We start from the raw sequence: 23,220 nt of genomic DNA, 5'->3' as shown, positions 1-23,220 counted from the left end.
TTTCCTACAGTTTTTTTCTGCTCATAAGCTTGGGAATAGATCATGTTTCTCTGCATCAGGCCTCCAACATTGTTGCTACACAGAAGCACTCACTGAGGTAATTAAGATAATTTTACCTCCTGATGTGAATAGGTAGGCCACAGTATTTAGTCTCGAAATTCCACTTCGGTGCCAATATAAGCATTTTAGTCTCAGACCAGTATAAGCAGTCGAGAGAGTAATGTATCATACCAAGAGAGTAATTTCATCATAAAAGGAAATTATGATGTAACACAATGAGTTATGGAACTGAGTATGGAAACTAATGTAAAATCAAGAAAGGAGCACTGTATGCAGATGGTTATCTGCTTCAGAGCAGCAAGCTCTGTGCTTACAAGGGACATAACCATGCTTCAAAAAATATAAAAATGTTATTTCCTCTAGTAGGGGTATACTATATCCAAAACAAATTCAATTTTTTGAAAGATTAACATGTTGATAACATGTTTATGGATATTTTTTGGATTGTATGGATATTTTTTTCTTCCCAAAGTTAACCAATGATATTCAGAAGCTATTCTGTAATGTGATCTAAAATGTGATTAGCTGCATGGTCATTTGTTTCACAATAAAACAAGTATTTTAAAGTTATAAGCAGCACATTGACAGAGAAAGATTGAATTGAATTTGTGTCCTTGCATTGTATTGCGTGGGGCTTGGATCCTTTGCTTGGGGCACAGATGGTACTGTACTGTGTAAGATGAATAGTATTGTTTTAAAGTAAAACATCACCACATTCACCTTAAGTTTTTTCTTATGTTTATTAAACTTTTCCAATAGATGTTTAATTGTGCCTTTTATTGATAATAGCATTTCTGGTAGATTGCAATGTGAATTTCTGGTAGTTTGCACAGAGCATATTGTTGCATGTTGCATATCTATTGCTCATATTATAGGATTGATCTGTATATCAGCAATCAGTGCTGTTATAAGTACCAACAACAAAGCAGGTTAGAAATGGAATACAGTTCAGGTTAATTGCCCCAGACACCCCTCTGAATATCAGAAGCGTACGTTAGCCCCGTGACAGATTTTGCTTGGCCTGTTCTGTCATCTTTTGCTGATGGGCTGAGCTGAGCACTCAAATTCACAACAACCGGAAAATTGCGCCCAACTGAGGCATGATCAGACCGCAATTCCCTCTCTGGTTTCACGAGCTGCTCTTGAGGGGGAGGAATTTGCCTCTTTATGATTCAGCTATGGGGATCTAGATCATAAAAACCCAAGCTCCTTGGATCCCCAGCATTCCTGAGCCCTCCTGTGAAGACTGGCTGGGGGTGATGACATACGCTAGCAACATAACATTGACCACGGAATGAGACTTGACAGGCTGCCCTTGGAGCGTGCCTTTCAAGGTCTCAACATTTCCACTCTGGTTTTAATCGAAAGCGGGGGGCATCTACCCGGCTGTTTAAGGATCTTACTCTTCATCCCCTTTTCTCTACCCTCTTTCAAAATTTCTCGCAAATGAAAACTGACTGCTTCCATTGAAGTGTGTGTGACAGCTATTCTCAAGAGAGGGCTCATGAATACAAGCATCATTAGACCTTGTCACATGGGCAGGCGCACGTATGTATTTTATTTAATGCGCAGATCAAGTACACATGCTTCATGTTTTCCAGGTTGGGTTTAAAGTTAGTATTTAATGTTTTGGTCAGGTTATATGTCAAGGACACACATCTAAAACAAGATGTGAACATAAGATCTTTGAGTGATTTCATGGAATGCCATTTACTGTTAAACTGTTCTTCTCCACAGAGGTATTGAAATATGGAAAATAAAAGCTTATGACATATTATACTGAAAAAATTATGTAATTTATCCATAAGTATTTGGATAGTGACACAATGTTGTTTTGGCCCTGGTTGACTGTCAGCTTTAATTTGAGGGTATTTATATCCACTGGGTGATCTGTGTAGGAATACAGCCCTTTTTATACAGTCCCCCATTTCATGGTGCTATAATATTTGGGACAAATGGCTTCACGGGTGTTTCTGATTTGTCAGGTTTGTTCAGTCACTGATATAAGGACAATATAAGGAAGCTTTCTGCATCTAGTCTTGATTCTAGGCTTGCCTATGGATTCTGTTATTCATTACATTACATTACATTACATGGCATTTAGCAGACACTCTTATCCAGAGCGACGTACAAGTGCAGATCAAACACAAGTACAAGTGCGAAGAGGACCTGAGAGGACAGTACAGTTTCGAGTCCTAGTGTAAACATACAGATAATCAGAACCCTTGAAGAATACAATCAACTTCCAAACTAGCATACCACAGTTGCCAGCTAGAATACCATGAATACAATGAGCACAGAAAATCAATATAAATAATTGTACATAAACTTACATAAACACAGGGCCAATTTAATTTAAATAAAGTACATTTCTTTGGGATATGGCTTCTTTAATTCATAAGAAATTAACTTTTGTAAATTGAGTTAACTTGCCATCATTTTGATATAACTTGTTTGATACACAAACAGATGTTTTTCAGATGTGTAGAGATTTTTATGCTTAAACGTATAGGTCAGGTGATATCATGCTTACCCCTTCTCTTTTTCCAGTAGAGCCTGACCTGCAGCTGGTCATCCTGGTAGAAGGGGTTTCCCACCCCTAGCGGCCATGTGGCACGGTTCCCTGGGTTAGAGCTTGCAGTCTGTCCTTCAACATGCAACAGGTGAAAGGAAAAGAGGGGGTGAAAGAGGAACAATTCAGCTTGTTATTGTTGAATCAAATTCTACTATATGCTTAAACACCCAAACATTCACAGCTGCTGGATAAATCATTTTTTATCACATCAGGATTTACTCAGAACTCACAAATGAGCAGTACATATGACATCATAAATCAAGGCAAAGAGCACAACAAACGCATTCCATGTTAAACCTTCAAATAAAAAGCTTTGATCAGTCACATGGGATGATTCATAACAGCCACTGTCACACTGTCTCAGAATATAGACTGGAATAATGTCACAAGCCCTGTGTGCCTTTTATGTTTGTATACTAAATACATGATTCATAAAATGGAAACAATGGTTGAAATTCTGAATAATGATTGGCAATAATAGTACAGAGAATGATTTTTTGTCTAAGACACATGACTATTACATTCTATACTCCATTTGTAATTTTGAAGCTAAGGGCCACCCATTTAGAAAAGTGATAGCTTTGCTGTGTATATTTTCCAAATAATTAGTATTAGTTCCCTGCCTCCTCTATAAATATTTTAAGCTCCACAGTGATTCATTTGAGTTTGCTTTAATGCTCTTTAATGATGTGTAGTCACAAACTTACTGCACCAGCAAAGTCCATAGCAGTCAGTGTGCCCTTTCAATCCTCAGCCCATTAAACCACCGCCGCATTGTTGTAGACCAACCATATGATTTACATGCATGGTGTTACTTTCACATTACCGTGAAGGTCAAGGTAATAATAAATAAGCTGACATTGTTGCAGTAATAATTTATGTGCTGCCGGTATGAATCAGTAAAACATTACCCAGCAAGCAAGCATCTTTTTCATGACTGTGAGCAAATTGGCACTACAGTAGTCCTGAAATGGAAGGACCACTTACTAAGAGCTCATCCTCATCTCGGCCATGGAGTATCCAAACAAAATCAGGCAGACCGACAGCGCTGATGACAGCATGCCATGAGAGGGCCACTGTTTGCTTGCTAGCTGGATACTGCAGCATACACAATGATACAGACCCTCCAGTGATCACCCAGACAGTGCCTTAGAGATGCATACTTGTGACACTGAGGTAGGTAGTACTGAAATTCAGGGAAGCCTTTACGCTCTTCAGACGCTGTTGTCCCCAGTAAGATACTGCCTGAGCCTTCACTGTGTAGCAGCTGTTTGCCTGGAGGCCTTCTAGATCCACATAGTTCAGGACCTGAAATGGTAACCATGCACAACAATTAACAGCAGAACTCTCAAAGTTTCCAGCCAGACTTTGGAACCAAACCCCGCTTATAACCCCTCTAGCAATGCAGTATTTCCTTCTAATTTTGAATAAAAAGTACTTAAAATAAAATGCACATGGCTTCATAACGAACAACCCAATATTATTCAAAAATTCCACTTCATGAATGAAATACTGAAGTCATGAGTTTTTTGACAAATACTAACAATTAATTTTGTCCAGGGGAATTCAGCAATCAAAGGGCCCTGCACTTTTTTCCTAAGCAACCAAATTGAGAGGTAATGCAAATATAGCAAAGTAAGACAATAAGTAATTTACTTATAAAATTAACAGGGTGTTGCTGCAAAAGAGCATGCATGCTCAGTCAACTTACCCTGTATAAATAAAGATTAATAATAAATAAATACGTTTATTTTATTATTTCAGTTCAAAGAAGTGAGTGAGTACTGCCAGCCAACATATAAGGAAAGGAGGGAAATAATGACCCCTTTGGTGTTCTTCTGCCTCTTCTTCTTAGCTGACACCATAGACCAGAAAACTTTGAAATGGTGCACAGGAATGTCTGGGTCTTCTGGAAGGTTCCATTTGAGACGGACAGAAACAAGGCCCTCAGTGCTGACCGTCATGCTGCTAACCCTTAGGCTAGATGGAGTGGCAGGCGCCGAGGGATCTGTTGAGACACCAACTGCTGAAATACAATTTATTGTACATACTAAATATCAGAAAAGAACTGCATGACCTTGCAAGCATCCGGGATGAATTAAGTCAGTACTGTGATCTATCATTTCATCTTGTACCAAGACGTTCCCCATGTACAGCATACTAATGACGAGAAAAATATTACAAAGTGATCCATGCAATGTGAAATAAACATGCATTATTCACGCTCTCTGTTGGATCTACCAATATAAATAAATGTCACGCAAGCCATCAATATTACATACAAATAATTTGTGTTTCATGGATGGAAGTATATTGATACATTATTATCCTGTAAACTGCATGGTGTTGCTATCTGATCTATATAAAAAAATATGCATAGAACTCATGCAAACGTTTCTTCCTAGAACAAATGGAATAGTAGATACTAACTATTCGACCTCCTAAGCACCAAATATATTTGACAGCTGTCTTTGCTGGCTTGGACATTGTAACCCTAAACATTTGCATTCAAAGCTCTGTTAACCGGTTAACCTTCATTGAACCAAATGTGTTTCAGCCAAATTTTTGCTCGCTAGGATACAAACTGCTGTGGAAAGATGAGAGCGGAGACATTTTTCAGTAAAATTCCTCAGATGTTCTAAAACTCCGGCATCTCACAGATGCCAACTGGAAATGATGACAGTTTTCTGCTAAAGCATTAAGGTCTTTCCCATCACATGGCATCTTTGAGCTGAACTTGGGTGAGAACTAATCACCAGAAAGCTAGCTACTGGGAGCTATAAAGATACCAATTGTTGGACTGTGAAAAATCATGAAGCTTTAATATAAATTTGGGTTGTGTCACAAAAGGCTTTGGCCTTTGATCAAGGCGTGTTTTGAAAAATTGAAACAGAGCTATGCTCTGTGTCTAATGGTGGTTGCAGGAAAAACAAACAAAAACAGTCTTCTGTATCCAGCCACAGAACCCAAAGTGCCCCCTCTTGAATTGCTCATGTTTATTTCACAGTTCTCACCTTCATGAACTGTGAAATTTTGTGTTGAGAATAGACTGCCTTCCTAGCAGGACCCAAACAGATGGGGGAGGCCATGAATTTCTGCTGGCTGCTACATTCACTGACTTCCTAATTGACTGTGTCTGGCCAGCTCTCTGTCAAGAAGTATCAGAGTCTCAGCAATGAGGATATTGAGCTTGAGGAACAGCTCATTTTCTGGGTTTTTTCAATATTTCATATTTTTTGATTGGCCCAGAAAATCGTTTGTGATATTTTAGATGTTTTTGACAACCTGCTAACTCTACAATGGATGTTAAAGGGGCTAAGGGGTTCATTGTCTAAAGCAAGAACACTTCAGATAACTGCAAAACAGCTTGTACAGCTACATTATGCCACCAGAGGTTGTACATATTTATATTACCCAATTATTCTTAAAGATTTTATATTTAACACTGAACCTATTTCCTATGGACCATGCAACCTGAGACGGCTGCAATCAAGGACAGTTGTGCCAGCATTACATACATTTATGTTCAAAATTGTGAATAAACAATATAGCATTCATTATTTGTTTGTATGTACAGGCTCTGGAATAATAATGTATGGTGAGGCCTGAATAACCTTTATAACCACAAGATAACTATTATGATTTGCTTCACATAATTTGACTAAAATGAAGTCGCAAATTTTCCATGCAAATAACCAGAGTATGGTGAATCAATTACAGGGTCATCAGTCACTTAATGACAGTGAGTTGAGCTGTGATAGGAGATCCACATCCATCAAAAAAAATCTTTACTCTTAAAAGCAAATAGTGAACACACAGTAGTTAAGGAAGAATTTTTTTAGCTTTGCAATAGAAATTTTGTGAGCTAATACACTGTGAACAGAAGATAATTTGAACAGAAGAAAATCTTGATATTGCATTAAAAATCTGTTAAAATTATATATAGAGTTTTATAATATATATGATTGTCTTGATCCAATAGTAACCATCAGGATATATTTCACATTATCCCAATTTTATGTACAACTGTGACTTCATTAAGCGTACTGAAAATTTTCTCCATTCAAACAAAGCTTTCAATTTGAAAAATTGAACTGAATTGAAAATTTCAGACAATCCCAGTTGTCGTGGAATAACAATTTCATGCAAATAAAACATACACACACTTTAATTTAACAAAGAATAAACAGATTCCAGAAAATATATTTATTATGGTATCTTGGAGAGCTCCAGGATAAATGGCACATTATATAACAAATGCATTCTGCTACTGTAAAAGAAAATGTCCATGCCATTCAGAACGCAGAAGACCCTAAGCTCTACTGAGGCAAGATCCAATGTCAACACAGACAGATTTTCCAACCATTCCAGAAAGTTTAAATGCATTTGAGGATGAACATATTCCAAGTTATTGAAACCTATTGCATTCCACATTCCTATAAAGACAGAAAATCCTTCATTTGAGAAACTTGTAAAACCACATTGAAATCTAGTTGAAATGCAAAACAGAAATGCTCCACACATGTTCCCCATTGGATTAAGATTCCTTTTCTGCTCCCTTGGTAAGAATTAAACTTTTCACAGCTTGTCAAAAAGATCTGGAGTGTACATGAGAGTACACAGTGAATTCTAATCAGTTTTATGATGTACAATATAGAGTAATTGAGGTTACTAAGAACACAAAGGGAAACAGCACTACAATAGGTTTGACAGATATGTATTTTGATGGTCACTAAAGGCACTGTCAAGTTATCAGTCTTTTCTGGGATTTCTCAACACTCTCTATGCATCTGAATAGTATGGCTTACTGTCCTTCCAAGAACAGGATTTGAACCATTGCAAGACAATCACACTTTGATAACGCCTATTTTTGTGTAATGTGTACTGGTACAAAGACATGTGGAGAACAAGGATGCAAAGTCCTTTGTGGTTTTCTCAAAGGTTATTGGAGAAACTGTGATATTAATAGACATTACCCTGCAAGATGGGATAACCTTTTTATGAAGATTCTGCAGTTTACTGGTCATGAGACAATACATAATTATGTATGGTAGGCTTTATTTCACTTAGAGCTGAGAACTAAATGTTTTTCCTTTTTACACAGATTTTACTGAACAGAACTTTGTTTTCTGTAATGCGATTCATGTTATAGGAGAAGGCCACATGCATATGGTTAAAACAAAGATCAAATTAAGCTGTGGATAAAATTATTTTTTCAGATGATTGCCATCCCATTAAACAAACCCTGTAATATAAAATTAATATATCGGTACTGTTCATTTCTCAAATTAATTAGTTTATTGTCGGTGTAAATATAAAAATAAAAAAAATGAAATAGGTATTTCTTTGCAACCTGTTTCTCACTACCGATGCTGGATTTATTAAATTTTTTTCATTTTGACATGAGACCATAGATGAACAATGGAGAAGCACAATGGCCAACATACCTTTGGAAGAACAGAAATGCTTGCTAGGGGCTGTGAAGCCTCTGGTCCCATGAACATTAACAGCAGCCACACAAAACTGGTGACACCTATTGGCCCGGATGTCTGCCAACTGAACACGCTCCTCTGTAGTCTAGGAGACACAGAAGGGAAGAAGATCAGTGCAAAATAATAATTAATTACATAATTGTCTCACCTTCCTTTTCATGTCTATTTGCATGTATCTTTATGTGGGTAGTGACACAATTTTAGCTGTAATTATTGCAAGGTGCACTGGTGGTTTTCTAGCAGCCATCTGTGAGTCATTTTGGCTCAAGAAAGGTACTAAATTCCTAAATTATAAGTGCAAATAATGTACCTGTGCCACAGTCTGCCAGTCTGTGGCATGGTCTTCACTGGGCTGGAGGCCATAATTCCACCTCTGCTGCACCACATATAGAACAGGCTCTGCTGAAATGTTGAACTTGGAGGACCAGCGGATCTCCAGATGGCCGGATTGGAGCTCAGTAAAGCTCAGCTCCTTTCTGGGTTTGAAAGGAACTCCTGGAAGCCAATATTAAACAAGTTTATTGACATGCATACTGTTGTTGAATCAGTCCTTGTGCTTCAATGCACGTTGTAGCTTCAGTCTGTTCACACTAATATTTACACTCATGTTCTCTCGGTCCACAAATCCCACTCAATTTCTGTTATCCAATAATCAGCGAGTGTAGAACATTGCCATGTCTCATCTGTCCTCTGCTTGGGCTGCTGGCATAAACCAGTACATATCCTGTACAGGAGATCACTTCAATATGAATGCTGATATGCAAAATAAATCTATTTGAGCTTTTCAATGTAGTTTGGGTTAAATTATTCAGTTTTATAATATTACAACAAGGATTGGAATTGCATTCCCTTGTTTATCTTACCAGATATCTAGAGCGGCATGATTGGCACAATTTTCCATATTACTTACTAACGCAGTTTAGGATATTAGGTTATATCTCCCAGAAGTACGTTACTGAAACTGCAGTGGTGTAAGCCCCCGCTAACCCAAGGACGAAGCTAGCTGTGTAGGCCGAAGGTATCTGCGTGTCCTTCAGGTGCTGCTTGGGAAGAGGTTGATGTTATTACCCAATTGAACCCATTCCGTAGAGAAACTAGATCAGTCAGAGAAATACCAAGTGACAAAGACAGTAGTATCACTCTGCCTTCCGTTTTTTACTGATATGGACTGACCCAGAACTCCGGGAATGGTGCATTTTACAGTTTCTATAGACTTTAGGTCCAATTGTATAATATTCTCATTATCTAAATTTGGACTTGATTGTTACGGGAATCCTGTACTGAGATTTACTCTCTGAACAGTCCTCTGCTGGTACCGCCGCATGTCACATCGCGCGTTATGTGCACGTCTCACGAACTGACTAGATATCTACAGTCATCAGAGGTCGCAGGAATAGCTACTCTTGGGTATATCTGTTTACAGCCTAGGGACCCAAGCAGACCAACCTAGCTACGGCTGTGCTTGACATAAATGAACTATCATGCGGAGGCGAGGGATTTACCATCATAGGTCTACAGGTGCTATACGCCGTGATACATTAAGCGTAAATATTCATCCTCCCTAGACCAGCTCGAGGGGGTAAACCAAGCATTCCCTGTATAACATTAAGTGTCAGTAAGGAAAACCAAACAAATCAAGTTTAACAATTTATTTTGCCAGGTAGGTTACTTCTTCAAATTACAACCAAAACACAAAGTTACAAATCATAGTATATAATACACTTTTACACAGAGTACAAAGTAAAAACATTGTCATACCTGGCAAGGGTTTCTACACACACGGCAGGTGCGGGAGTCTGGCAACAGATCTCCCAGACCCCTTGTATCTTCCCCTTAAGTAGCAAACCAGGCCTTTGATGCTTGACCATAAAATTGGGTCCATAATTAACCATTTGTAAATTATCACTAATGGGGATCTAGACAGGGGGGTTGAACCAGATGACTTTTCTTAGGTCAGATTTCCATAGCTTTCCCTAGGTTCCTGGATGGCTATGATATCCTTAGTGCATTGCTATGGAAATGAGACCATTGTACCAATCACACTAAACCAAGAAAAATGATACCAAACATGAATTTTATCATAATTGGCCTTGCCATGAAACATCCAGTGCTGTACACACCATTCAGTGACTGAGTAAAGAGGGAGAGAGTCATAAAGGGTTCAGGAGAAGGTCGGGCCTGGCAGGAAGGATTCCCTCCCAACCTCTCAGTGCAGTAAAAAATGTTGCCCCGTGGTAATGAGTTTTAACGGCTGGAGGCCTGAATAGACAATCAGACAATAGAGGGGGTTGCTTTGGAAGAAAACAGATGCCTTGATTACCCGTCCTGCTTCCTACGAGAGTACAGAGCGATGAGTCGAATCCTAGGTTTTGAAAACCAGGCGCGGTTGTAAAATTTTATGGTACAAGCAGGCAACTTTACCCACTCACTAGTAAAAGGTCAGGGGATCACAGACAGTCAGCCTTACAGTGGATCATGCATGATTCAAGCCCACAGCTTCATGGTTTAACTTCCTAGGGTCCTATTTTGGTGACAATGACAATGCGAAGACACCTGGGCATTATAGTCCACCCTCAAATTTTGGACATCGGGCCCTCTTGGAGGGACAATGTCTCATCATGATTTTTTTGTAGATTTCCAAAAAAGTATGATAGCATTGCAGCAATGGTAGCTTTCTATGTGGTTTTTATGTCATCCTTGGGGACCTGCATTGGAATCTATGCACTTCTAATTAATGTTACACAGATACATGTAGCAATTGATTAATCGCCGCAATACTGATTTGGAATTGTGCATACTGGATCAGTCTATTAATAATCCGTCAAGCACATTATACAATCAGTGATCACTTAATTAGGTATACCTGTACACCAGGTCATTTATGTGAATATATAATCAGCCAATCATGTGGCAGCATAAAAGCATGCAGACATGGTCGAGAGGTTAATTTGTTGTTCAGACCAAAGATCAGAATGGGGATGAAACGTGATCCAAGTGACTTTGACTGTGGAATGATTGATGGTGCCAGATGGGGTGTATCTCAGAAACTGTTAATCTCCTGAAATGTTCACGCACAACAGTCTTTAGAGCTTACAGGGAAGGGACTGTTATAGTGAACAGACATTCTGATGGTGAAAACCCATGTAAATGAGAGTGGTCAAAGGAGAATGGCCAATTGCTTAAAGCAGACGGTGATGGTGACTCCAATAACCATGCATACTTACACAGTGGTATGCAGAAGAGCATGAACACACAAGATGTTGAACCTTGAAGAGATTGTGCTACAGCAAGAGAAGACCACACCAGGTTCCACCTCTGCAGCTGAGAACAGGAAACTGAGGCTTCACTCCAAATGTGCTCTCTAACCTTATCACAAATTATAGAAACAGACTCATCGCTGTCATATTTTGCCTGGGGTGTTTGTACAAAGTATTAAACCAGGGGTGCCATATGTGAATGTGTATTTCCATGCTGAAATAGCGTGCTAAACTAAAAAATATGCAATTTATAAACGTATAAAGAAATAGCTGATATTAGGCTTTATACAAAGGTCTGGCTGAATACCGTACTCAATTCTGATTGGATGCTTATGTTGTATTTTATAGTGAAAGTATAAGCACGAAGCACACGTAGTGTTGAACTGTTCTTTACTTAGCTTCTTCTTTTCTCATTCCACTCTTACAGTAGTACTACCCAGCTCATTAACATAACGTAGCGACCTCTATAGGATTGTAAGATATACCACAGCTTGGTAGTGATTATTTTCATATAATCGTTCAGTGCTTGACAGATAGTACCGGTCAAGCCTAATTACCATTCTAAATTCATACACTGCCTGCAATTTGCTGCAACATAACGAGAGACCCAAAGCCATTAGTGTGATATGAGTTAAAAGGTTTTTTTTATAGACCACGACTTTGTCATGCTAATAAAGTGATTTGCATTTAAAAATTGCTAAATGGTTTTGTGAAATACAGTAACATTACATCGAGTTATAAATAGCCGCAAGCGCGCTAATGTTTTGCTAGTTTGCTAGCTAATGTTACTATGTGACTATGTGAAATGGTTGCTTGTAAACGGACAAACAATTATCTATAATCTTTTCCTTTACTGGCTAGCTATCACCAGCCCAAAACAGAGAAGCTGGCTATGTTAGCTAAATTGTGTGATATAGTTGTGAAATGTGTAGCCCAAGACGATTTCAGAGTTGAAAAACTTTTCCATTGAAATTGCGCACAGGCAGGTACAACACCAGTGAAAAATGTAAGATGGATTTGGAATTACAAATAAAAAGTGGTGAATAAGAAATCAATTTGATTATTTTTAAGATAAAAAATAATGAAAACCGTACATAGCCATCTGCCTAGCTTCTCTATTTTGATCAGAGCTTAACCAACATATGTAACCATGCAGAAATCGTAGCCACCTTAAAAGCATTGTGGATTTTGTGCGCTGGAGCAACGGGCTGATATTAGGCCATATTGAAGCTAAACCCTCACCACTGTTACAGGTAATTTATTTTTCTGAAGCCAACCTCTTTTACAACTGAACCACATGTGCACTGTATTCTGTAGTCATAAAATGACCAAAATTGAGTTAGACGCACCTTAATAGGCCACCATTGGGAGTTTAACAACTGCACCTTAAACTGTACCAAAAAGCAGGGCCCACAGAGCTTAAAGTGTGACTACACACTGGCATATGAGAAAACCTGCGTGCAACTAGCAGTTGCTGCCGTGATGCATTTTAATTTCCTTTGGATCATGGTGCTGCTCACATGTACTGCCACTATTGCATCACTTTCCACTGGCTATGAGAATGATTGCAGAATTACAGAGTTATGGTCTGAACAAGCTTCATGGAACTGTTAAAAAAGTGAGGGGTTTTTAATTAAGATGCACTGCAATGCATTAAAACACTATGATCCTGCCAATCCACAGCTTCAAACATATGATTCAGACCCCCACCCTCCCTTTAATCTAACCAAAATCTACAAATACATTGATAGATCAAAGCATGTTGTGTATAAATTGAATAAAGCCACATGGAAGGGAATTAATCAAAGCATAAACATGCAAATAAAAAATGTACTCTGCAAGCCTGTTACCAATAGAGATTTATTTTGTGCCCAGGGCACCTTGTATTCAACTGAAATCTGCTGCTGAAGCTCTCTCGACTGAAAAGTATTTCTGGAGACTGAAATGACCTTATTGGTTGGGGTTTCAAATAGAGTACAGGCCATTTCTGATTCCGTAACCAACGGGATCACAGCAAGAGATGAAATCCTCAAAACCACACAACACAGTGCCACAATTACCATTCTGAGCAAAGTACAGAGGTCCTTAACTAAGAGGTTTTTATTCTGGATGTAGTTGAGCCTCAGGTACATTTATTTTTAGCTGATACTCCCAGGTGAACTTACACTAGCTTAATGTTTTCACATAATCCATTTATACTGCAGAGATATAGGCACTGCCAGAGGGAACAACCGTCAGCAAGCAGAACTTATGTGATGGCAGGCTATCGCAGTGCTCATCCAGCTTAGACACTGATCATGGACAGCTCATGGACTTTTTTTTACTGGTTTGAACTGATGCCTTCACCATAGCCCAGGGATCATCAACTGTAGCCCTCAAATCCAAATCCAACCCTGGTTCTATTTTCTCTTGGGTAATCTGTTCTACTGATTGGCCAGACTTTACAGCTGGGAAAGGAGGGTGGAAAACCAGCAGTTCTTGGACCTCTGATCACTACCTTAGCCCCTCATTCAATGAGTTGATGTGATTGGTATGGAAATGTTAGTAATTTCCTGGTGCAGTGGACAGGCCTTTGACTCTCATCTACACTACTTTTGCCAGGCATATAGCCAAGAGATGCATGCCTGGCATGCAAGGCTACAGGTAATCTACCTTTGTAGAGATTCTTGGGCAGTTGGCAGGTGTGTCCACATCCATTGGAGCAGCATTTCCTGACAGATGAGCACTCTCCATCAGCATCACAACTCTCCACGCATGCCGCCGCAAACCCACTGGCCTTCCTTGGGGTGGGGCACTCTCCCTGTTTCATCGCCTCGACCGACCTCCGGAACTCACAGCTTGTCACACACTCATAATGCTTCTTGGGGAACAGGGACTGGGAAAATATGAAGAAACAAAATCAAAATAGTTTAAGGTTTCTAAGTTAAATAAGCTAAGCTAACTAGGCCAGAGAGCCACAATTCCAGACCAGGAGGGTCTACTGTGTATACTGGTTTCTGTGTCTATTTTTTACGTGGTTATACACATCAATGATGGCTCACTCCTGTATTGAACCAAAGCAAAAAAAATTTACAAGGTTACATGTGCAGACAGCAGATATAGCACATGACTTATGCATTCCATGGCATGGCATTTTCCAAAACAGACTGACCCCCATTGTGCACCTGAACTAGGCTGGGACCTCTTCCTGGAACAGATATGCGACTGGTGTGAATAAATGAGGCTTTTAATGAGAAATTGGTGGGTACTTCCCAGGACAAATGTCAATAAGCTCACTGATTCATCTTTTCAACAGTCAGTCTGGTGCTGTACCTTACACAAGCTCATGCACTGGTGTTCCTTCAGGTCCCAGGATGACTTGCAAGGCTCAAGACACTGAGAGAGTGAGAAAAGTGAGAGAAAAATGAAACATAATGACTGAGAGAAATATATTAACACTTTATTGTCAAGCCCACATCAAAGTGCTCGGTTACAGAGAGTGCATTCAGCTTCCTGCCAAGCATATCTACAGTAGGCACAAGGGTACAGACTGTAGCCTAGTGGCTAATAGATATGAAGGGGGACCCTAAATGTTCATGGTTCAGACCCCGGTGTAGCCACAATATGATCAGAACAGCTGTTGTGCCCTTGAGCAAGGCTCCTGAAACACATTATTATGTAAATACCCCACATTGGGTAACATTATAATAATGATCCCTAGTTATTTATAAGCTATTAGTTAATCAGGAACTAATCATTAACAAATCATTTACAGTGAGAGCAATAATTATTTGATCCCTTGCTGATTTTGTAGGTTTGCCCACTTACAAAGAATGGAACTGTGTAGAATTTTAATCATAGGTACATTTTAACATTGAGAGACAGAATATCACAAAATAATCCACAATAACAACATCATATAAATTTTATAAATGTATTATCCTATTTTTGCATGAAATGAGTATTTGATCCATAGAACAATAGGACTTAATACTTGGTGGAGAAACCAAGTATTAATATATAACATAATAATTTTGTAAATACTTACATTATTTTCTAAATATTTTCTCTGATAAACACCTAGCCTTTATTACTGCTTGGCTGCAATCATTAATTAATATTTATTATTAATAATCTGTTTGATTATTTATTGCTCTTGAAATAGGGTTGAAATAGTGATTCTTGTTGCACAGATTGTTTCAGTACATCTTCAAAACCTAGCTCTATGTCTCTGTCTTGCGCCTCAGTTTTAAACCTGCTCAATAGAGATGGAATAATTTCATGCACAATTCGACCCTCGTTAATTGTGTGAAATTTACTAAATTCGAAGGAATACATAATCAGCCACACTTATAATATCTCCGCCAAAGAAACAGCCTTTTTTTCTGAACAAAATAACTACAACACAAAGAAGGAATGGATGACAAAGCTATCTACAAGACTGAAAATGGTTTTGTAACTGTAATTAATGTTCATAGTTTGTTATTTGTTGCAACTTTAAATTAGGGGCTGCAAAAAAGTTGATAAATGACTTGTAAATATTGTATTAACATAGTGACAGATCATGTATAATGGATGGGAAGGTAGTCCACTAAAGTAAAAAATATGATTATTTTTATACATCATGACTCGTTCAGACATTAGATTAGGGGCTGCAGAAAGCTTCGTGAATGTCTAGTAAATTATTCATTAATACATTAACAGATGAGGAGAACTAACAGGTGAGAAGCACTAAGAAAGGTAGTCCACAAATGGCTTATAAACTAAAGAAAACAATTGTAAATCATTAATAGTTCACACTAGATTAGTGGCTGGAGAAAGCTTTGTAAATTACTAGTAAATTGTCTATTAATACATTTACAGTTCATGTACAGTATGACAGGTGAGACACTGAATCATACGTAAATATTACATTTTCATAGTTACTTTCATAGTTAATTTTTATTTAATAATCATTTACATATGTTTCATCCATAATTAGTTCATATTCATACATAACACGTTATCAACAAATTATGTATTAATCATTTACAAATATATTTCAGTCATTTGGTAATGATTTGTTTATCAATATCCAATAACTTATAAAAGTGTTACCATAACAAATTATTATTAGTTTGACAGCATCTACAAGGAGAGGGCCTTGAAATTAAAACTGAATTCACCAAAGTAAACATGGAATTGGAATACATTGAAAGGGGCTTTCAATTTGTACATCGGGCAAAAAAGGATTATGTAACGGATACACAATGTTACCGGGAAACCACCACTTGGGATCTCAAGGGGTTTTATTTGGCAGTGCCCTGGATTCCTTTTCATACACATCAACACTTCCTGATACCATCTGGTACCAGCACTGCAATTGTCTCTCTCTTATATGTTTTCCTGGACACAGTTACAGATTAGAGAGACACTGGTTAAAAATCTGATGAAGTAATCTGCATTAAAATATTAAGCATTGTTACATTTTACTCTATGGAGGTATCATCATCTTCTTTTTGCAACATTAAAACATTTGGCTGCAGTGCGGAAACACTGCAAGCATAGGAGATTGTACTGTGAAATTTGTATAGAACCCATTATTAGTATCATATGTACCTTTATTACTTTGCACTCTGATGTGTGGATGACTGCAAATACTGCAGTGTATTGAATGTTGAATCTGGAAACACTAGTTTGGTAACACCTCACCAGCAAACATCTGCATGGTTATTTTTCCATGGCTGTACAGTGAAGCCAATTCCCTCGACTCCCAAGCTAACCTAAAAACAGCTTTTACTGCCACCTGATTGTCTATTAAAATCTGAGACTGTTCTTGACCTCTCAACCTTTCTGGACATGACAAAATTATTAATGAAATTATTATAAATAATTAAATTATGTTTTCCCCTTCTATATAGCCAGTTAGATAACAAAATAACGAAATTCTAAATAAATGAATGGCACCACCTAGGATGAGGGAGCCTAAACTTTGTGTTTACGACTCTTTAATTTGTTCATTATGATGACTTGCAGTTATTGCCCTAAAGCCTGTGAACAGTTTATCTGTTTTTTATAGACTGCATGGGTTGTGCACATGTTGGCTGAGCTGGATGCTGCAATCACAGGGATCACCAGAGCCCAGCACATGTGTGCCAGGTCTTAATTACACAGATGGCTGTCTGTTAATTAGAGCCAGCACCCTTCTGTCTCCAGAGCAGGTCTGTGACATTGTGTGACCGAGTAAGTGTTACAAAACACACTCACAAGTGAAGGCTTAGCAAGGCATGGTGGCAGAAGCATCAAATCCCAGTAACAGTGATAGTTCATTTCCAGCAGTGGGGGTATGGTAAGGGGGGAAGACAAGTAGGCTGATCAGTTACAAAAAAATGGAAAATTAATGAATTTTCCAATTAAGGGTATTAGGAATGAGGGATTAGGAGACAATATAATAGCGTGTTTGTATGGTTTACAAAAGCAATATGCAGAAATAGGAGTCATTAGCTCACTGATATTTAGCAGCTGCATGGTACAGAGCCCAAAACAAAATTACCTTCAGGCAGGTCATTTTTCAGATCAACAATTGGCTGAGAAAGTGCTATTAAATGCAGCCAAATGCAATAGTCTGCGTGAGAGACAACCGTTGATCAAACAGGAAAGGAAAAATACAGTACAAGAGTTCCTATTGTTTCAAAATGTTCAGTGTTAATTTAAGTCTAATTGAGTCCAACAGGGGCCAGGGATTATAGTAAATAGTAATCTACTGGTAAAGCTATAGTAAAATCTGCTAATTTTACTCTGTACTCTGTACTACTAATGAAGTCCTTGTGGCAATAATTTCTTCTCTGCTAACCACAGAGCAGAAGTCATTGCAAAAAACAAAACAAAAACGCACATAAAAATCTTCAAAAATGCAATAAGCAGATACGTAAGATTGTAGATCAATGCAGTTCGACATACTGAAAGACTTTCAATTTTGTGGTGTGAGTGTGTTCCTTTTGCGGAAATAAAATGTTGGGGCTTTTGCGTCAAAGAGAAATGTAAAACCTTGCTTCAAGAGTCCATACATATTTGAAATGCTTTGTTACTTGTTATGATGCAAAAGGGTGAGGATTCAAAACATAACCTCTGTGGCAACATGTTTTTAAAAGTTTGCAGCATTCATGTGCGTCTTCACAAAATCCTTCTGAACCATGAAACTCTGTATATGTCCTTAATAGTATTAAGCTCTATGCCCATATATTTCTGGAAAAAGCCTCTAAAACCCCAGGGGTTGTACAGTGGAGTGGCATTTCCCCCTTGGGAGGACTTCTCAAGGTAGAATGCTGTTGGTCACAAGCAGTAAATTCTAACACTGTCTCCACTGAGTTATGTTTTTCCGTTCTGCTGTGTTTGCCCTTTTCACTGATAAAACCATTAAATTACTCCCAAATTTGACCCCCTCTGCCATAATGTGCTATTCTCCAAAGGTTCTCTCTATATATATATATATATTTCTCTCTCTCTCATGCATGAAGCTATCTCTGTAATTTGTTATTTTAAACTGACTGACGATTACAACTGTATTGCTCATTATGCACATTTAACCCTATCCATTTTGCTCTCTTGTGGTTGAATCTTTGACCTCTGAAATTACTGTTGCGTTCATATTTATAACATGCAAAAAACGTAATAAACGTAAATGTAATAAAACCACAAAAATGAACACATTGGTTTTTTTTCTTAGCTCACCAATACAAGGGGGCAAAGAGGATGGGGTTAATAGTGAATTCATATTTTGAGCATTGGGTTAACTTAATGATATCTGATGTAGAAATTAGTGAAACCAGAATGCAAATTGTTGCCTTAATTGCACGGCACCACCCAGCTTGTCAGGAGCATTTGGGGATTAGGTGTCTTGCTCAGAAACACTTTGACACACCCAGGATGGGATCAAACCATCAACCCTCCGACTGCCAGATGACTGCTCTTACCACCTCAGCCAATGCACCTCCCCATAGTGACTCACAGTTAAGGACAATGCTGAATGAAACATAATCATGGCCAAAGTTAAAGGTCACCACACAGTCATGCAAGTTATTCTTAAGAAAACAGATTTACATTCCATGATCATGAGTCTCCAAACAATACATTCACCCTGCAAGGGCATATTGAGGGCAAAATGTCCCCCCTTCCATGGGAATGTCATGTAAAAATAATTTCACTGTATTCAGTACTGTTTCCCACACAACTGTGGTTCATATCTGATTTACTGTACTCTCTCTGTGACCTTCCCTCTGTGGGATTGACAGTTAAAACGACCGCTGTGTGCTAAGATAGGCTCTTATAGTCAAACAGACCACATAGGACTGCCAAAAGAAAGTGACCCAAAACAGAAAGCCAGTAAAATAAACAAATGAATAACTACTTTTTTTCGTCTGACACAATTAGTCAAATAGAACTTTTCACAAGGTGTCTAGATCAACAATTTCATCCTTTAAAATTGTCTGACATGCAGAAGCAATAAATCAAGAGACCACTGGAGATTTGACAGGGCGTTTTCCCTCTGATGCGGTTTATTTGGAGTGCTTGAAAGTGTTTGCACTTTGAGTTCATCAGAGACCTCTGCAGCATTCACATCTTTCAGCACATGTTGTCGAGCCAAATCAGGGCAACACATCTGTTGGCTTCTCCTCATTTCATATGCAATTTAGCGTACATTCTGTATTCATTTGGGTCACATTGTGAGGCAAAAGTACTCTTTTTATGTTGGACCATTAATCCAAATTATTCAGGGACAGCTTTTGTTTTGTAATACAATTGTAATTCCAAAAATGAGCCCCATTAGTGCAGTAATTTTCAAAACTGGTCCTAGAGTACAACTGTGTATGCTGGTTTGTGTTCCAACAATTCTCTTGATTCATTAAGGATGCTGAAAATGTGTTCCGTAATTTATTTCTGAAACTGATTTGAACACAATGCAGGTTTGGCTCATGACCATTTGCTTTAATGGTTTAATGGTTTTGTTTCAAATAGCAGGTGTCCATACTTTCCCCATTTGGGATTTCACTGCAGCTGCAAGTCTTTCGGTTAATCCATATAAAATGTGACCTCTCAAATGGTATATTTCACAGAATATTACAGAAAACGAAAGTATTAGGGTACTATCGTACGGTATACCACCACTCCCACACGACCTTCAACGTATGGTGACAGGTTAAAACAAATACTGGAAAAAAGGAACATTAAAAAAACCCCAGCATAATATTTGAAATTTTGGAATATTTTGTTTGAAAAATGGAAACATAGTTTTTCATTTGATTTTTTCATTTTTGTATATCGTTAAGTGTTACTTCCATAAGGAACAATTTATGGGATTATACGATAGTACTGGGGCCCATTAGCTGCCTGAGAACTGATGTGCCTGATTCAAAATCCTTAAATGAATACGGAATATTCATCTTTTGTGTCATGTTTTTAACATAATGTGGCATTAATATGGTAAATCATCCCTCAATAGACATTTAAAGTGCCAATTAAAAACAACAAACTCCTCTTTATACTTCAGGAATTGCAATTAAGGTTGGAATAAAATCAGCATACACCAAAGTAGTCCAGGACCAGGGTTGAGAATTGCATTAGAGAATGTCCTCTTTGTGGAATGGGGCAGCCATATTGTTTCTTTACAACCAGCCACCCGTCCCCACCATCTGAGTAATGAGCTCTGTGGTTAGAGGGCAGGGTGATTCCTCCTAATATCCTACAGCTTGGTAGCCAGCTGCCTAGCAGATACAATGTAGTTTAGCATTACATTGTCAACGACTTGAACTCTTTGTCATGTTCTTCAAATCATTCCCAAACAATTTGCCCTGTGTGGCAGGGCGCATTATCCTGCTGAAAGAGGCCACTGCCATCGGAGAATACTGCTGCCATGAAGGGGTGTACCTGGTCTGCAATAATATTTATGTAGGTGGTAAATTGATGTCCACATGAATACCCGGACCAGGTAGTTTCCCAGCCGAACATTGCCAGAGCATCACACTCCCTGCACCGACTTGTCTTCTTCCCATAGTGCATCCTGGTGCCATCTCTTCCCCAGGTAAACAGTGGACACATACCTGGCCATCCACATGATATAAAAGATAACGGGACTCAAGTGACCAGGCTACATTTTTCCATAGCTCCAGTTCCGACCTTGTGCTTGTGTGCCCATTGTAGGCGCTTTCAATGGTGGACAGACGTTAGCATGGGCACTCTGACCAGTCTGTGGCTACGCAGCCCCATGTGCCGCAGGGTGTGATACACTGTGTGTTGTCACAAATTCCGCCCGTAACCATCACAATTTTTTTTAAGACTTGTGCCACAGTAGCCCTTCTGTCGGTTCGTCCAAATGGCATAGCCTTTGTTGCCCTTGTACATTGATGAACCATGGGCGCCCAATACCCTGTCACCGGTTTGTGGTTTGTACCTCCTCGTACCACCATTAGTAGGTACTCACCACCGTTGACTGGAAGCACCCAACAAGTCTTGCCGTTTCGGAGATGCATCCATAATGATTTGGCCCTTGTCAAAGACGCTCAGTTCTTTACGCCTGCCCATTTCTCCCACATCCATTATGTTGACTATGAGAACCAACAGTTTGCTTACCTTCTAATATATCCCACACCTTGACATGCACTTTTGTTACGAGGTAATGGAAGTTATTTGCTTCATTTGTGAGTGGTAATAATGTTTTGGGTCATCTGTGTATATCAACTGAGCAATTTCTTGCGTGAATCTAATGCTCTACACAAATTATTATGCAAATTCTCAGATTTTCCTAAATAGTCGATGCAAATGACAGTCAGCATAATTTTCAAGTCATCAACTGTCAGGGTATAATTCGAATGTTATTGAACAAACCGCGCAATGATAACAGTATTTTTTTCAAAAATAAAAAACTTTAAATGCACTGTTCCAAAACATTCAAAAGTTTCAAAACATTTTATAGGTTGTAAAGAACTGAAAATGGTCATTTGTTGAATTTGCAGCATTAGGAGGTCATATTTACTGAAATCAAAAGCTATTTCAATCAAAAACATCTTAACAGGTCAAGTTACATTTTAACATAGGACCCCTTATTTGATAGCAGCTTCACAATTCTTGCATCCATTGAACTTATGAGTTTTTGGAGAGTTTCTGCTTGAATTTCTTTGCAGGATGTCAGAATAGCCTCCCAGAGCTGCTGTTTGGATGTGAACTGCCTCCCACCCTCATAGATCTCCAAAGGTTCTCAATAGGGTTGAGGTCAGGGGAGGATGGGGGCCACACCATGAGTTTCTCTCCTTTTATGCCCATAGCAGCCAATGATGCAGAGGTATTCCTTGCAGCATGAGATGGTGCATTGTCATGCATGAAGATGATTTTGTTATGGAAAGCATGGTTCTTCTTTTTGTACCATGGAAGAAAGTGGTCAGTCAGAAACTCCACATACTTTTCAGAGGTCATTTCCACACCTTCAGGGACCCTAAAGGGGCCGACCAGCTCTCTCCCCATGATTCCGGCCCAAAACATGACTCTATCACCTCACTTGGGACATGGTGGCTGTCCACCAACCATCCACTACTCCATCCATCTGGACCATCCAGGGTTGCACGGCACTCATCAGTGAACAAGACTGTTTGAAATTTAGTCTTCATGTATTTCTGGGCCCACTGCAGCCATTTCTGCTTGTTAGCATTGGTTAGGGGTGGCCGAATAGAAGGTTTATGCATAACTGCAAGCCTCTGGAGGATCCTACACCTTGATGTTCACGGGACTCCAGAGGCACCAGCAGCTTCAAATACCTGTTTGCTGCTTTGTAATGGCATTTTAGCAGCTGCTCTATTAATCCGATGTTTTTGTCTGGCAGAAACCTTCC

At 38.8% G+C, this 23,220-nt stretch overlaps 1 protein-coding gene across 2 annotated transcripts in view; it reads right to left on the bottom strand.

Moving 5' to 3' along the window:
* LOC133124841 (anosmin-1-like) overlaps positions 1–23,220 on the bottom strand; it is a 49,325-nt gene that overhangs the window by 3,693 nt on the left and 22,412 nt on the right. For both annotated transcript variants that reach the window (XM_061236372.1, XM_061236374.1), the window contains exons 3-9: positions 14,697–14,759; positions 14,037–14,259; positions 8,438–8,622; positions 8,083–8,212; positions 4,459–4,643; positions 3,799–3,943; positions 2,594–2,707 (exon numbers count right to left, since the gene is read on the bottom strand). In XM_061236372.1, coding sequence (XP_061092356.1) covers positions 2,594–2,707; positions 3,799–3,943; positions 4,459–4,643; positions 8,083–8,212; positions 8,438–8,622; positions 14,037–14,259; positions 14,697–14,759 — 1,045 coding nt within the window. The remainder of the gene's footprint in view (positions 1–2,593; positions 2,708–3,798; positions 3,944–4,458; positions 4,644–8,082; positions 8,213–8,437; positions 8,623–14,036; positions 14,260–14,696; positions 14,760–23,220) is intronic.

Source organism: Conger conger, chromosome 3 (genome assembly GCF_963514075.1).
Source record: "Conger conger chromosome 3, fConCon1.1, whole genome shotgun sequence".
Taxonomy (NCBI): Eukaryota; Metazoa; Chordata; class Actinopteri; order Anguilliformes; family Congridae; genus Conger; species Conger conger.
The sequence above is the reverse complement of the archived record's forward strand: the minus strand, read 5'-3'. Positions and strand labels throughout refer to the sequence as shown.